The sequence below is a fragment of the Poecile atricapillus genome, chromosome 17 (genome assembly GCF_030490865.1).
Source record: "Poecile atricapillus isolate bPoeAtr1 chromosome 17, bPoeAtr1.hap1, whole genome shotgun sequence".
NCBI lineage: Eukaryota > Metazoa > Chordata > Aves > Passeriformes > Paridae > Poecile > Poecile atricapillus.
Genome location: NC_081265.1, coordinates 3,681,724 through 3,694,969, shown reverse-complemented (window position 1 = coordinate 3,694,969; position 13,246 = coordinate 3,681,724). Strand labels below are relative to the sequence as shown.

The 13,246-nt window shown below is 40.6% G+C and overlaps 1 protein-coding gene across 3 annotated transcripts in view; it reads right to left on the bottom strand.

Moving 5' to 3' along the window:
• The window catches only part of TEX2 (testis expressed 2), a 45,234-nt gene extending 31,988 nt beyond the window's left edge, over positions 1–13,246 (bottom strand). Inside the window, exon 1 of one of the 3 annotated variants that reach the window (XM_058852699.1) lies at positions 13,112–13,246. Coding sequence is in view for 1 of the 3 variants with exons in the window: in XM_058852696.1 (XP_058708679.1) it covers positions 6,853–6,862 (10 nt within the window). In the remaining 2 variants the exon portion in view is untranslated. Of the gene's footprint in view, positions 1–6,852; positions 7,004–13,048 lie in introns of those variants that run through there. The other 2 variants (XM_058852697.1, XM_058852696.1) reach the window with 2 other exon arrangements.

Below are 13,246 nucleotides of genomic sequence, written 5' to 3'. Positions count from 1 at the left end.
AGGGTTGGTAATTACTATCACACAATAGCCCTGTGAAACCTTCCTGTCAGGGATCCAGTTACCCAGCCTGGAGATAATGCTTTAAAGCTCAGTTTCCATCAGGATCAAGAAGCAAGTTTTGCCTCACTTTCCACATTAATGAAACTGGATTTGAGATACCGAGGTGAGGGGAAAGAGGAAAAAAATCCCAACAAAATCTGTTTTAAATCCAAGAGCAGAAATGAAAAAGTCGATATCAGTATCAAGTACTATTAAAAGACTGTAGTCAAATGTGTTGAGCAGAAGCCAATCCCAGATCATGGCCAAAAGTGATGGTGCCACCCAGTATGGATCATAATATAAACACACAGCACATAACCCTGCCAGAGTCACCCAGGTCAGTACAACTAAGCTGAATGGGAACTAAAACAACTCCAGCAGGAGTTCTCTGAGCATCATTAAAAAAACACCCAAACATTTTTGTGCAAGTGCTTTTAAATTCAGAACAATTTAAGTTAAATAACTGGCATTTAAGTAGGCTTAGCGATACACCTGAAAAGAGGATCCTAGGCAAGATTTAAATGTCTTGTCAATGAGATGGTACTTTTAATGAAAATTATAAGCCCACCAAAGAGACAAGTAAAAGTAATTTTAAGTCCAGGACAGAAAAGTCAAGTAAAATTGAAATGGCAAACAAAGAGTCTTCAAAACTACTGGAATTTTGTTGCAGATAAAATTACTGGAATTTTGTTGCTGCTACTGAGGTCCCCAAGCTTGTCCTTACAACACTTCAAAAACCATCAAGCAAAAATTATTTAATGTTAGCTAAGCAAGTGTATTCTACATTAACATTTTCCCCAAAGACCTAGGAAAGGTCAGCTATCACATTAGTTCCTCTGCCTTTACTGATAAAAGAATAATTATTATTATTTCCTATTCTTCCATGACACAGCACTTACCAAAACCTTTAAAAGCTGCACTACAGTCCAATTTTAACAAACACAAAAAGGTAAGCAGTTAAAGGTTCTCCAGAAACTCAGAAAAATCTAATTTCTTCTTACTTAATGATTTTCTGAAGGCTGAAGCGAAACAGTATTTTTAAGAAAGCCAACATTTTCCCTAACAGAAGAAATAAAAAGTTTTTAGGCAAAGCTCTTCTCTTTGGAATAGATTCAAACAGCACCAGAGTGTAATTATATTAAAGAACATTTACTCCCAGTTGGCACAATAAGATTTAATAAAAATTCTAGTACATACATAATACTTTCCCCATTCACGTGTTCTCCTCCTATGAACTATACTATTGTTTATCATTTGTAATTCCAAGCAACACGCAGCACCTTTTCTTTTCAAAACACTCCACATTAAACAGTTCAAAGGGACCTTTCATTAATTCCCAGAACAAAATAAAATAGTAACAAATCACCACCATATCCCCCCCTCTCACCCTCCATCACAGATTTTGGGGTTCTAGACATTTTCTGTAAAATATATTGCTGTCTTTAAAATTATGTTCAAATATGTGTTTTTTCCAGGTAGCTAGTTGCTGGCACCAAAATTACCTTAAAAACTAATTTGGCCACAAGTGAGAAGAGAAATGCCCCAGAAAAAGAAAAGTTTACAGACCTAGATCTGCAATTTCTGCAGCAAGGGATTCAGAAACAGACACATTAAAACAAGGGCAAACTCAGAGCCAGCCTGAAGCAAACTTTTCACACTTTTCTCAAACTGCTGTATGCTATTCAGAGTCACCCTGGCAAGTCAAAGGAGAGCAAAAAAAACCCAACAATGGTCTTACAATTCTGAGCAATAAATGTGTAACTGCTGCATTTGCTCTCTTCTAAAAAAGAGGAGTCTACATCAGAATCTTATGGTGCTGCACAAGTTCTGCATCTCAACAGAGCATGTTGGATTTCTGTAATAATAATGTATCAAAAAGCTTATGCATAAAAAATTACATCCTTTGGAAAGGGTAAATGGTGAGGTAAAACTTTGCAGAATTGTAACTCCATCTCTTATCTCAGTGGAAAAAAAATCACCTCCTCATTAATCTGATAAAAGATTATCTAAAACCTCCATGGATTAGTCCACAGATGAAAACTCTGCCCACATCTCCAATTAAATTAAAGGTCACTATGAAATCTTTAGGGGAAATTTTGACCAAGTGACTTAAAGAAAAGCATGTTTCCAAAATTAATTAAAATAAGGTGCCCTGAATCCTAAATTATAAAGGGCTTATCAGAATTGTCTTGCAGGCTCTTTTTTCCCAGTGCAAATGCACATCAATACGTAGAACTGCCTACAGGTAGCAAGTGAGCATTCAAGGACTTCTTACATTTACATTCATTTCCCTAACAAAAAATTCCATCAATAGTCACAGTACCTGCAAAGGTAAAACAACCATCACACACCTTCATATGAAAAGGTTTTGAAAATAAACAAGCTTGTCCACATGAGGCCAAGCTCAGACACACAGAGGAGCAGCACCAATTAGTAACTCAAACTCTAGGTCCCCATGTAAATTGTAGTTATGAGATATTATCAAAAAAGGAATGGAATCTACAGATTTACCCATAGGTATCTAAAGACATCTTTTTTTAGACATCTTTTTTTCAGGGGATTTTTAATGATTGATCAAATTTCATATTTCTTATGAACAGCCTTCATTTTAATTTCATGTTCTGCAGAGGATTAGTATTCAAGGTGCTTTATGGCTTTTTAACCTGACAGGACAAAACACAGTACACAAAATCATAGCTTCTTTAGGTCTCAGAGCTGTTTTCAAAATTACAGAAGGGGATATTCTCTGATGTTATTAAATAGGACTAAAGCATTTAATACTTAGCCATATTTGGTTTTGGACCTAGCACATCCCTAAGAAGCAAGGTAATAACTCTTCAAGACCAGGCAGCTGGCACAAACCAAAACAAGAACAACTAATCAAAGCAAGGCTATTTTCAGAAAGCTTAAATTGTCTAGGGAAGGAAGAGGGCTACATTTATATTTAATACAAATAAAGTATTCATACCTAACTAGAACAGCAGTCGTACTTAACACATGAAAATTAATTATCTTAAGACACCTGAAGATAAAGAGAAAGCTGCAAATATTAACATAGGGAACTGCTAGTAAGGGCACATTGATTACAGTTGTTCACCTTCTTGCATCTCATCTGCCCAAGGAAAAGTGTCTTTGATAAATGCAGAAAATGCATTTATGACAGATCAGGACTTCTTCGAAGCTTCTGCAAGCATAATCCCCAGAAGGTCCAAAGGACAGAAAAGGTTAGGGAAAGGCCAGTAAACAGGACTTCAAAACACGCAAGTCTTTTCAGAGCTGCCTTCAAGTTTGGGAAGTGGTGGGAAAAAAGGTAATTCAACTCAAAAGTGAAACTTTTCTGCAAAGTTTCTTCCAAGTAATTGTTCCCAGCACCTATGAGAGGCAGTCCTGCCAATCGCTCCATGCTGTGCAATGAGTGGTCTCTCTCACTGGATTCCGTGAAAAAATTAATGGAGAAAGGCATTACTAGCATTTCCTGCTACCTGGAAACTGCAAAAGAAACATAAATCAGCACCACATGAACAGAAAAGCTCATTGTGATCTAATTTTGGAAGAAAATGGACTAGAATTCCAGACTTCTCTGAAAGCCCTGTGCAGGTAATCATGTTATTTTTAGTTTCAGTATTATTAGGAGGGTGAGAAAAATTTTGCTTTAACTTACTTGATTGAAGAGCAGTGTTCACACAGATTATGGAACAAGTAAGATCATAAAGAGTCTCTAACATCTTAAAGCAGCAACAGCAAAGACTGAGAACCACATTAATGCAGCTCTAGAATCACACATATTTTAGCAAGAACTGTGCAGAGATCATAAACTACTGATGACAGCTTCTGTGCTTAAAATACTTCAACTTCTAATTCATAGAAAGATCTACAGAAGGTTAACAAAACAAACTCTAAAGAATCCTAGTCCTAAGAATAGCCAGAAAATAAAATGTCAGATTTGGAATTGGTGAGTACCAGACATTTCTTTCTCTGCTTAAGGCAACACTCATCTCATTCAGATTTATGTTCAACTCAGATACCTAGAAACTAAAATGCTAAAGTTCAGCAGCGCTGTGGCTTTCCAGCTGGAGGACACAGAGTGACAAGCACAGGACAACATCCAAGACATTGAAATGGAACCCAGATGGCCCCAAACAACCTGAATTTTTACCATGCTAAGGACAAAGCATTTTGCTTATTAAAAAAAGCCAAAAGCCCAAGCAAACACAAAAACACTATCAACCCTCAATGAGCAAAGATATTACATGAGGCTCAATGAAAACGTTAGGACAGACAACCCAGACCTCCCCAGCTTCCCAACTGACTGTCATGACATAAGGGCTCTGCAGAGTTTTTCAGCTTGTAAAAAGCTTTTACAGCCTTGCAACTGTTACATACATTTCAGTATCATCTCCCAGTGACTAATTTTGAATTAAAGAGTGACTTAAGTATTTTATGATTAAAAATACCGATCTATGAGACAAACACACAAAACCACTCACGTTCACAGGGCTGAGGCAACTATACAATTCCTAGTTATTCTATTACGGTACCTTCTAATATTTCACAAAATCCCCAAATGCATTAAGGCAAAAAACAGTACGAGGCAAAAGCATTCCCCTGTGTGTTTTCATGTAAATACATTTTCTTATTTTTCCCATACTATTTATAACTCTAAGCATTTCAAGGTGTAAACTTATTAGTTGACAGACACTGGCAAGAATTTTCTCTGGACTTTGTTATTGAGAACATGAAAGAGGCCTTGCCACAAACAGCACTGAAATCAAAGGCAGCAGCTGCATCTGCATTCCCTCTGTTTCTTGCATTATACACAGAAGACAGAAGTACTTAATGAATCACTGAAATATATTAAAGCTTTCTGGTGGTTTGGTTTTGGGTTGCTTTTCATTTTTTTTCAGGAGCAATGGAAGTAACTCCTATTTCTAACAGCTGCAATACACTTTAATTGCAACATCTGACAGGTCAATTACAGATTGCTTGACCCTAACAGCTGCTTTACAGGCCTGACTCCCATTGAAACCAACTGAGTCAGAAAATTATGAGCACCTCCCACAACATATTTTTTTATGCTTAATTGCTAAGAAACCATGGGAGGTAGATACATGAAAGAAAAACAACCCAACTTTGCTGGCATTCTGAATTAAAATGATCATTTCACAGGAAAGTAAAGACACCATATTGATCATAAGGAGAAAGTAAGTCATTACACTGAGAGGGTAAAGTGAGGTCCTTGCACATGTGGGGATCCTTCCTACTCTGTTTTTCTCTCTCAAAATGTGGTACTGATAACAAGCCTGGAAGGATAATTCGTCATGTGAATACTCAAAAAAAAAAAAAGCAAACAAGATTGGGAAGAACATAAACAGAGCTAAACAGAGCTCTCCTCTCCTTTTCCGTTTTTTCAGCAGCATGGATCTACCCCAACATGGTCTTTCCCTGTGTGAATCAGGCCATCAGTGTGAAATTAAGGAAAAATAAAATTTTCCTTAAAAGGTTTAAATTCATTAAAGCTTTCTTTAACTTTTCAGCACTCCTTGAGAAGTGTTCTCACCCATTACTCATTTTCTCCCAACCTTTGCTCCTGTATGGTATAATTCAGTCACAGCACACTGACACAGGTCCTTAACTTAGTGGAAGGCAGACCTCAGGTAGAACAGAACAATGGGACTTCAGTAAACGAAATCACTCCTCCAGAACTCTATTTCAGAGGCACATACTAAATTCTGACCAGCTACATAGCAAGCTGTTAAGCACACATACACAGATCTCACTTCTGAGGATATTAATCAACTTGTCTCCATAAATTTCATCTGACAACCCCACAGGATGAAAAGTAAAAAGGTCGGCAGGTGGGTGTCTTGTAGCAATACACACCAAAATTCACCAGTTACCTGCTGAATTCACAGTGCAATATGAACAGCTTAAAAACATTTTAATGAATTTTTAAGAACTCCAGTTTTACTTTACATTCAAGCTGTATTAATGCAAACTCTCTATTATCATCCTCCTTTGCAGTTACCTCCTTGTAAAAAAGAGCTAAAATCTTCCCTTTCTTATCCTCTATTTTCTATTCAATAAACAGGTATCATCAGTGTAATGTTTGTCCAGGAAATGCCTTCAACACCATAAAAGTTTCTACTACTTCACTCAGAAATAATTTCTATAGTCTCAACCAGTTAAGAAACAGTTAAGGGTGAACGCACTCCCCTCTATGTGGGTTACATTTTGTTCACACACATGCTCAGAAAAAGAAGTGTCATTAAAACAGCTTCAAGGAAATTAATTTTAGGTCATCAATTTTAAGGTCTTGATTTGCTGGGAGATAAAAGAACAGCAAAAGCCACCAGATGGATTCAAAAGGGCAAAGGGAAATAAGTGTCTTTCAGCCATATCCTGCCTTGTCCAATTACAGAATTATGCAGGCAAGTCTAATTTCAGGCATAGGGCAATGTTCCTATATCCATGCTTAATTCACCCACCAGGCATTTGTTTATCAAAGAGAGTCAAGCTCTGAATTACAAGCACTGTGAGTAGGTTTGTGGGTATGCACTACACACACCTCGTCAGGGTGTGGGTGTGTAAACAACGCTTTTAATTGCTCAGAGAGGTCAGGGCAGAGAAGCCACGCAGAAGTGGCAGCTCAGGTTGTCTTCCAGGATAAGGTGGAAAAGCTGCTGCCATCCCTACAGCGCTGCCTCTGTCGTGCTGTGTACAACGAAGGCTTTAGAGACAACATTGGTCACCCTTTTGGGGAAACTTAACTGAACATGCAAGTAGAAACACACACATGGGATGTAAATCTCTCACCTGCACTCATCACCACCTCGAGACACAAGCTCCTCTCTGTTAAAATGAGGAACACCCTCCACACCCCCTCAGAAGTCTTCCCAGCTCCATGAAGGATCAGAAGTGTTATGCCAACAGACAATCCCTTCTTCAGCAGTCTGAGATCTGAACAGACCACACAAACCAGCATTGATTTGGCTGAGGTTACTGAAGGAGAAGGCTCGAAAAGTCACTGTTCACACCTCACTCATTTGTGTCTACAAAGACGTTGGCAAAAGAGTCAGCCCATGGTATTTTCATTGGTAAATGCAGTGCTTAGGGCAGCTGGATGGAAAAAGATTAAAAAAATATATCCTGAGAAAGCAAAACCACTCATGGGGCAGCACCACGACTTGCTCATTTTTATCACTTCAATTGTAAAGTTTTAACCTAGCAGAAAGGACAACTACCTAGACAGGATTTAAAAGTAAAACTGGAAAGTTGGCCCAACTCATCAGAAATGCAAAGGTTCATAAAATCTGTTTAATACTCAAAAACCATTGCCAATCCACATCTCAAAGCTGCATGACAAAAGAAATTGAGAGCCACACAACTAAATATTTACACTATTAAATAAAACACACCTCTTAATCTTTTCAGACACTCAGAGTTTTCTGAAACTGGCAGGCACTGCTTTCAGCTTGCCTGAAATCTCGCAGCAGTGTTAAGGCTTCTGGGAACACTCAGCCTGTTGTCATAAAGGGAATGATACAAGGGAATAAAGGGAATTTACAAAATCGGAGAAAGTTTGTATGCACAGCTGGTCTGTTCTCCATCTATCTCTCTTACTACTCACTAAAAATAACATAAATAGAAGAGTAACACTTTTTTTCTTTTCTATAAAAATACTTTCGTAAAGTTGTCATGCATTTGCTCAGAAGGTTTACTCAAAACCTGGCAGAGCATTTATTAACCAGCACACTTCTGAGCTGACAGACGTTCAGGATTATCTCCCCCTTAGTTCTTTCCACTTCTCCCAATTTCTTTGTTTAATACTTCAAGTCAAGCTGAAAAGGAAGAAGTGTGGAAGTGATTAGACAAAAAGAAATGCTACTGAGGAGGTCCTACAAAGATAAGCCTTATCAAATGTCACAGCAGTTCCAAACAAGACGAGAGTTGTACAGATCACTTTCATTTCCCACCAAAGTACATTTATTTATGTGACCAACCCTAATCATTACACAAGAGTACTAAGAAAAAAAGCAAAGCCCCTCCAGGCAACAGGGATGACGGGTACGTATTAAGCAAGCAGAATAGTAATGCCTGGCTTGGAAAGCATCCAGAGAGAAACCTTCACCTTGCCCTGGCCACAGTGGGGCAGGGAGACGGGAACTAGAAGTGGGAGGTGACAGCACACAGGGCTTAGGGAACGCTCTGCTATGCTCTGCTTTTGCAAGGGCATCACTCCCAGGCTCAGCCAGAGGAGTCTGAGATGGATCCCTCCCTGGCAGAGCCCAGCACAGGCAGGCTCTGGATACTTGGAGTTTCAGAAAACAAGGAAGCAGAACATGCTGCAGCTCGCAGGCAGGAGACAGCAAGCACAACTCAGAGAACTTCCACTGTCTCTCCATGTCACATGTTCAGCAACATTTCCTACCCAAGCTCCCACAACACAGGCGTCTGAGCACCACCAGCTCCTTCCTCACACAGAACCCTCATTCTTCAAGCCTGTCTGGGTTCATAAAAACAAATGTTTTTCTTTTCTCAGTCAAATAGAATGTTTTTTAGTTCTCTCTATTTAATTTCAGATCAGAACTCCACTGCAGCTCATGACAGGTCACATTTCACTCCTCTGCCATCTGCTTTGAAATTCCCAGTATCAAAGGAGTCCGCAGCTTTGTGTTTATAATTTTGCAGTCCTATTTTACAACTGAAGTGTAATTTAAACAAAACACATGAAATCCAGAGTAAGATCTAAAGTTTTGTGGCTCTGTCTTCTATCTCCACTATTAAAACCCAATATAGTGATTTTTTGGCTCAAACAGATCCCTTAAAAGAGCACTCCAGTGCCTGAATAACCATTTTAATTCTCTTAAAAGAGATTCTCTTCTAAGCTTCACCATCTCACCTTCTCACAGCTCCAGGATAACAATCCTGCAGGACATGCAATACAGTCACAGCACTAAGGAACATTCTCCTGCAATATTCCTGTCATCCAACACCAGCAGGGTCAAAGAGCACAACACTTTATAAACCACCGACACTGGGTAATGAATATTAAAACCTGGTTCACAAAACAATTTATTTCCACTGCCCTCTTGGCCTTTATGGGAAAATACCACTGTTTACCATGTTTATTGATCTTCTGCTATCCATTGTCCATCAGTCCTCTTCCCTTTTAGAACCCCAACTGCATTAGGTATTAATTTAGATTTTGCATAGCAGAGTAAGACATCTTACTGTCAGAGAGGAGAGAGTTAAAACAGATAGGAAAGAAACCGAACAGAGAAGCAGGAGTTTTGAGGAGCAGAAGGGCAAGATCAGAGAATAAACTCTTTTTCATCATTATATTCTCATGTCTCTCCAAAAACACTAACAATTGGCTTCAACAGAGACAACAGTACCCAGAGAATAAATATGACTGGTAAATAACACAACACCTTGGAACTCCTCTCCTCCCAGAGGGTGAAGCAGGAATTAAAAACCCCAGCAAATCTTACAGGGATTACTGCACACTGCAGACACCTCAGTCATTCTAACCTATTCTACCATCAAAACTTGCTCCTCTTGCTTCCTTTGTCTCACCATTTCCAACAGAAGCAAGACTGGCCTTGGCTAACACAGGAAGTCTTCAAACAGTGCCTCTCAGATACTTTAATTGAGCAATTTCAACTTAAGACACTTGGGTTTTATTTTTCAGAGATAATGGTCATCAAGGAGTCCATTAAAGGAAAGGATGAAAGGCAGATTCTGCATTACCAAACTGGTCTGACTGGGAGTCCTGCACTACACTGGTTGTATTGTTACTGTGCTGACCAAGGAGAGGAGCTTTTGCTCTGTACAGACTCAAACTCATGAAACCAAGTTAGCACACGACAGCGTCCAGTGCAAAACTCCAATAAGGATTTGTGTGAAAGAACGTAAAAATCACCTTAAAAGACTTAAATTTCCATTTGTCAAGTATGTAAATACTTTAGGACCTGTGGTTCACAAAAGCTTGGCCCAAATCCAAGGAAATCCATTCACTTACAGCTCTTCTGAAGAGGACACTACTTCAGTTCTAACCCTGCAGGAGGTCAAAGCTCATCCCTCACAATGCTCTGAGGGAGCAGGGGTTGAGGCTGCTGGGTGAGGATAAACCCGCCCAGCCAATGCACAACCTTCAAGTCTTGTCTTAAGCTGGAAATGGGATTTTGATCAATTATTATTAACTTTCCACCTTCAAACTTCTGTGCTTGTCATGTTAACAGAAGCTTTATAGAAGCCAACCTCCAAGTAGAGATAACTCACAATTCTGTCAAGAACAACTGATCGTATTTTTTTTTTGACACAATAATTGGGAATTTTGTCCAGAAAAGATGATTAATTCAACCACTTGCAGTACAAACCCTCCCCAAACCAAACCCCTTACTTTGTGAATCTGAACCATTTAGTACAATCCTCTACAATGAGTGGTACACTTAATTTTTTGGTATCAACAGTTCTGACATATTGTTCTCTCAGTAGCTCAATGTTCTACCCTCCTCCGCCTTGAAAGCACAACACATCCTTTCAAGTGTCCACTTTGCATTACTTAAAAATGTTCAGGCCCTTTATCAGGCACATGTAGCACCCTTGTGCATTTCCAGAGTTGGTTTCTACTCTGAATACATCTCCTCTAATACAAAGTACACACTCATGACAGCTCAAAGTATTAATTCTTATCTTTATTTCTCTAATCTCTAAGTCTACATTATGCTCTCATTTTCTAGCATACATTGTCATCTGATTGTTTCATTTAGGGCAGTAAGGGTTTCTAGAACATGAGGCCTTTAGTCATGGATAAACGTTTTAGGGCACACTGAATTAGCATTACTACTGTGGACATCTGATACCACAATTTCCAGCCTACTAAAGAAAAAGAATAAAAATTCAGAGATTTGAGGGACTTTTCCATGCTCCAAGACCGTGTTTAAAACCAGAATTTACTTACCCTCCCCTCCATTCTTTTGAAACTTAGTTTATCCTAAAAAACAGCCTTTACCTTTCTTCAGCTCCTGGGCAGGTGTCAGTTCCACTCTGCACCACAATTTATTCATCTCACTGGTAGAAACTGGCTAGAGCTCAGTCCTTAAGAGCAGGACAGGGGAGAATGTCCTTACCTATGCCCACTGCCATGCCTGTGACTGGTCACCTTCAACCACACAATGTAACTGTGGCCTTTCAGACGTGCTACAAGAGAAACCTTCTGATTTCACCATGTGGAATTGGTTGAGTTGGCACAGAAGGTAGGGGTAGAGCAGCACAGTCCCCAAATCGATCAACTAAAAAGCTATTTGAATGCAACAATGCATCCTCAGTCTTCTAGCTACATGATTTTAAATGTATTTCATTTATATTAGCCTTTTATTTGCTAAGTAACTTTCCCTATCTTCCATTACTTTGTTTACACACCTACCACAACAGAGAAGTTCCTGGCATTACACATTATGTCCACGCTTCCTGCTCCACATTCTCTACTTTGAGAAACAGTTGGTTTAGAAGTTCTTTAGCTAGAAACAACTAAGCATTTGGTATTAAAAGCTGGAAGTCCTAAGAGTTATCACACAAAAAGAAGTATACAATTAATACATGCTATTGGGTCATGTAATTCTTCAAGTTTTACTTTGGATTTTATTCAATGATTATTTTTTTTTTTCTGAATTAGATAATTTCTATAAGTTCTTTGCATGGACCAGAAACGTTGTTCACAAGCGAAGTGTTCAGCTTGCCAGTACAACTCCCAGGTGATACCATACCCCAGCAAGCTCCAGTGTAAGACATCTCTGAGCACAGAATCAACTTCTTCATCTTTTACTCAAGGGAGAAAGCACCTTGCACTGCATTAGAAACACTTCCTCAAGCCTCAGCACCTACTTGGAGCGTAATGAATATGCCACCCACAACACAGCACCTTGTTGGATCAGCTCTGAAGTCAGACACAAGAGTAACCTCCCATAAATCATAAGACAGCACGATGTCAGTGTCTTTAAAAGTCAATTTTAACATCCCAAATCACTAGCTTACCCTTTTACACTTAAGGTAAAGTGCTTTTACCTCTCATTTAGCACATTTTCAGTTCCAAGAAAATCAAGAGGGTACTCACACTGACTGAATTTTATTCAATTTAGGAATATTATTTTAGCACTAAAAAGACAACATCTTTTGGTGAAAATATACACCCCTGAAATTGTGAGCATGCCTCATTTTTCCTGAGTTACACAGGCAGTATCATCTTGAAAGAGGAGTATGACAAAGCATCTTAACAGAAGATTATCTTACAGCACTGAGGACTTAAGCTAATTTATCTTATGGTTATAATACTTAAGTTGCATACAAAAGTTTAAATTAGCCTCCGCTGTGTACTTCATTTCCCAAAATTATGGTCAGGAGTTCTTCAAGACAATTGCTGACAGATACAAATCACCAAGAAGTTGAGCACAAACATTTACAAGGAACTTCAGCACACGTTGGAGACAGAGTACGCGGGTTTAGCCCTGAACTGCAATGAAGATAACACAGATGACACTGAAAATTAAAAGAGAAGCAGAAACCAAGGAGCCGACAGCTAGGGCAAGAGAAAGGAAACAATTTTAGTAGACAGGAAACCTCTCGCCTTTGGTGGTAAAAGCCAACTGAAAAATTCTCCCCCGGTTCCAGCAGGAGCGACCGCTGCCGCCTCCTGTACCGCCTGTTTTTAGGGTGTCGCTCGTACTCCGGTAGCTCCTGCCCAGCTGCACCCCCGGCTCGGCAAACCCCGCTTCCGCGCTGAGGGGACGCGGCTCCATCCCGCCCAGCCCCGCACCAGCCCGGCCCAGCCCCGCTCCCCGCGGACTCCCGGCTCCCCCCCGGCCGCCATCCACCCTGCCCGGCCCCGGGAGCCGCCCGCGGCCCGGCCCGACCGCCGCCCTCGGCCCCTGCGTTCCTCCGTGCCCGCAGCCCGCGGGGACCGGCGGGCGCTCCCGCCGGCCGCCCTCACGGCACTGCCCGGCCCCCTCACCTCCGCCGCGGCTCTGGGCACTGCCCGGCCCCCTCAGCTCTCGGCGCTGCCCCAACCCCTCACCTCAGCCGCGGCTCATGGCACTGGCCCGCTCCTGCCCGCGCCGGGCGGCGGCAGCGGCGGGGAGGCGGCGGCGCCGCCAATCCGGGCCCCGCGGGGGGACGGGCCTGCCCGAGCCGCCGCAGCGCCGGCCCGAGG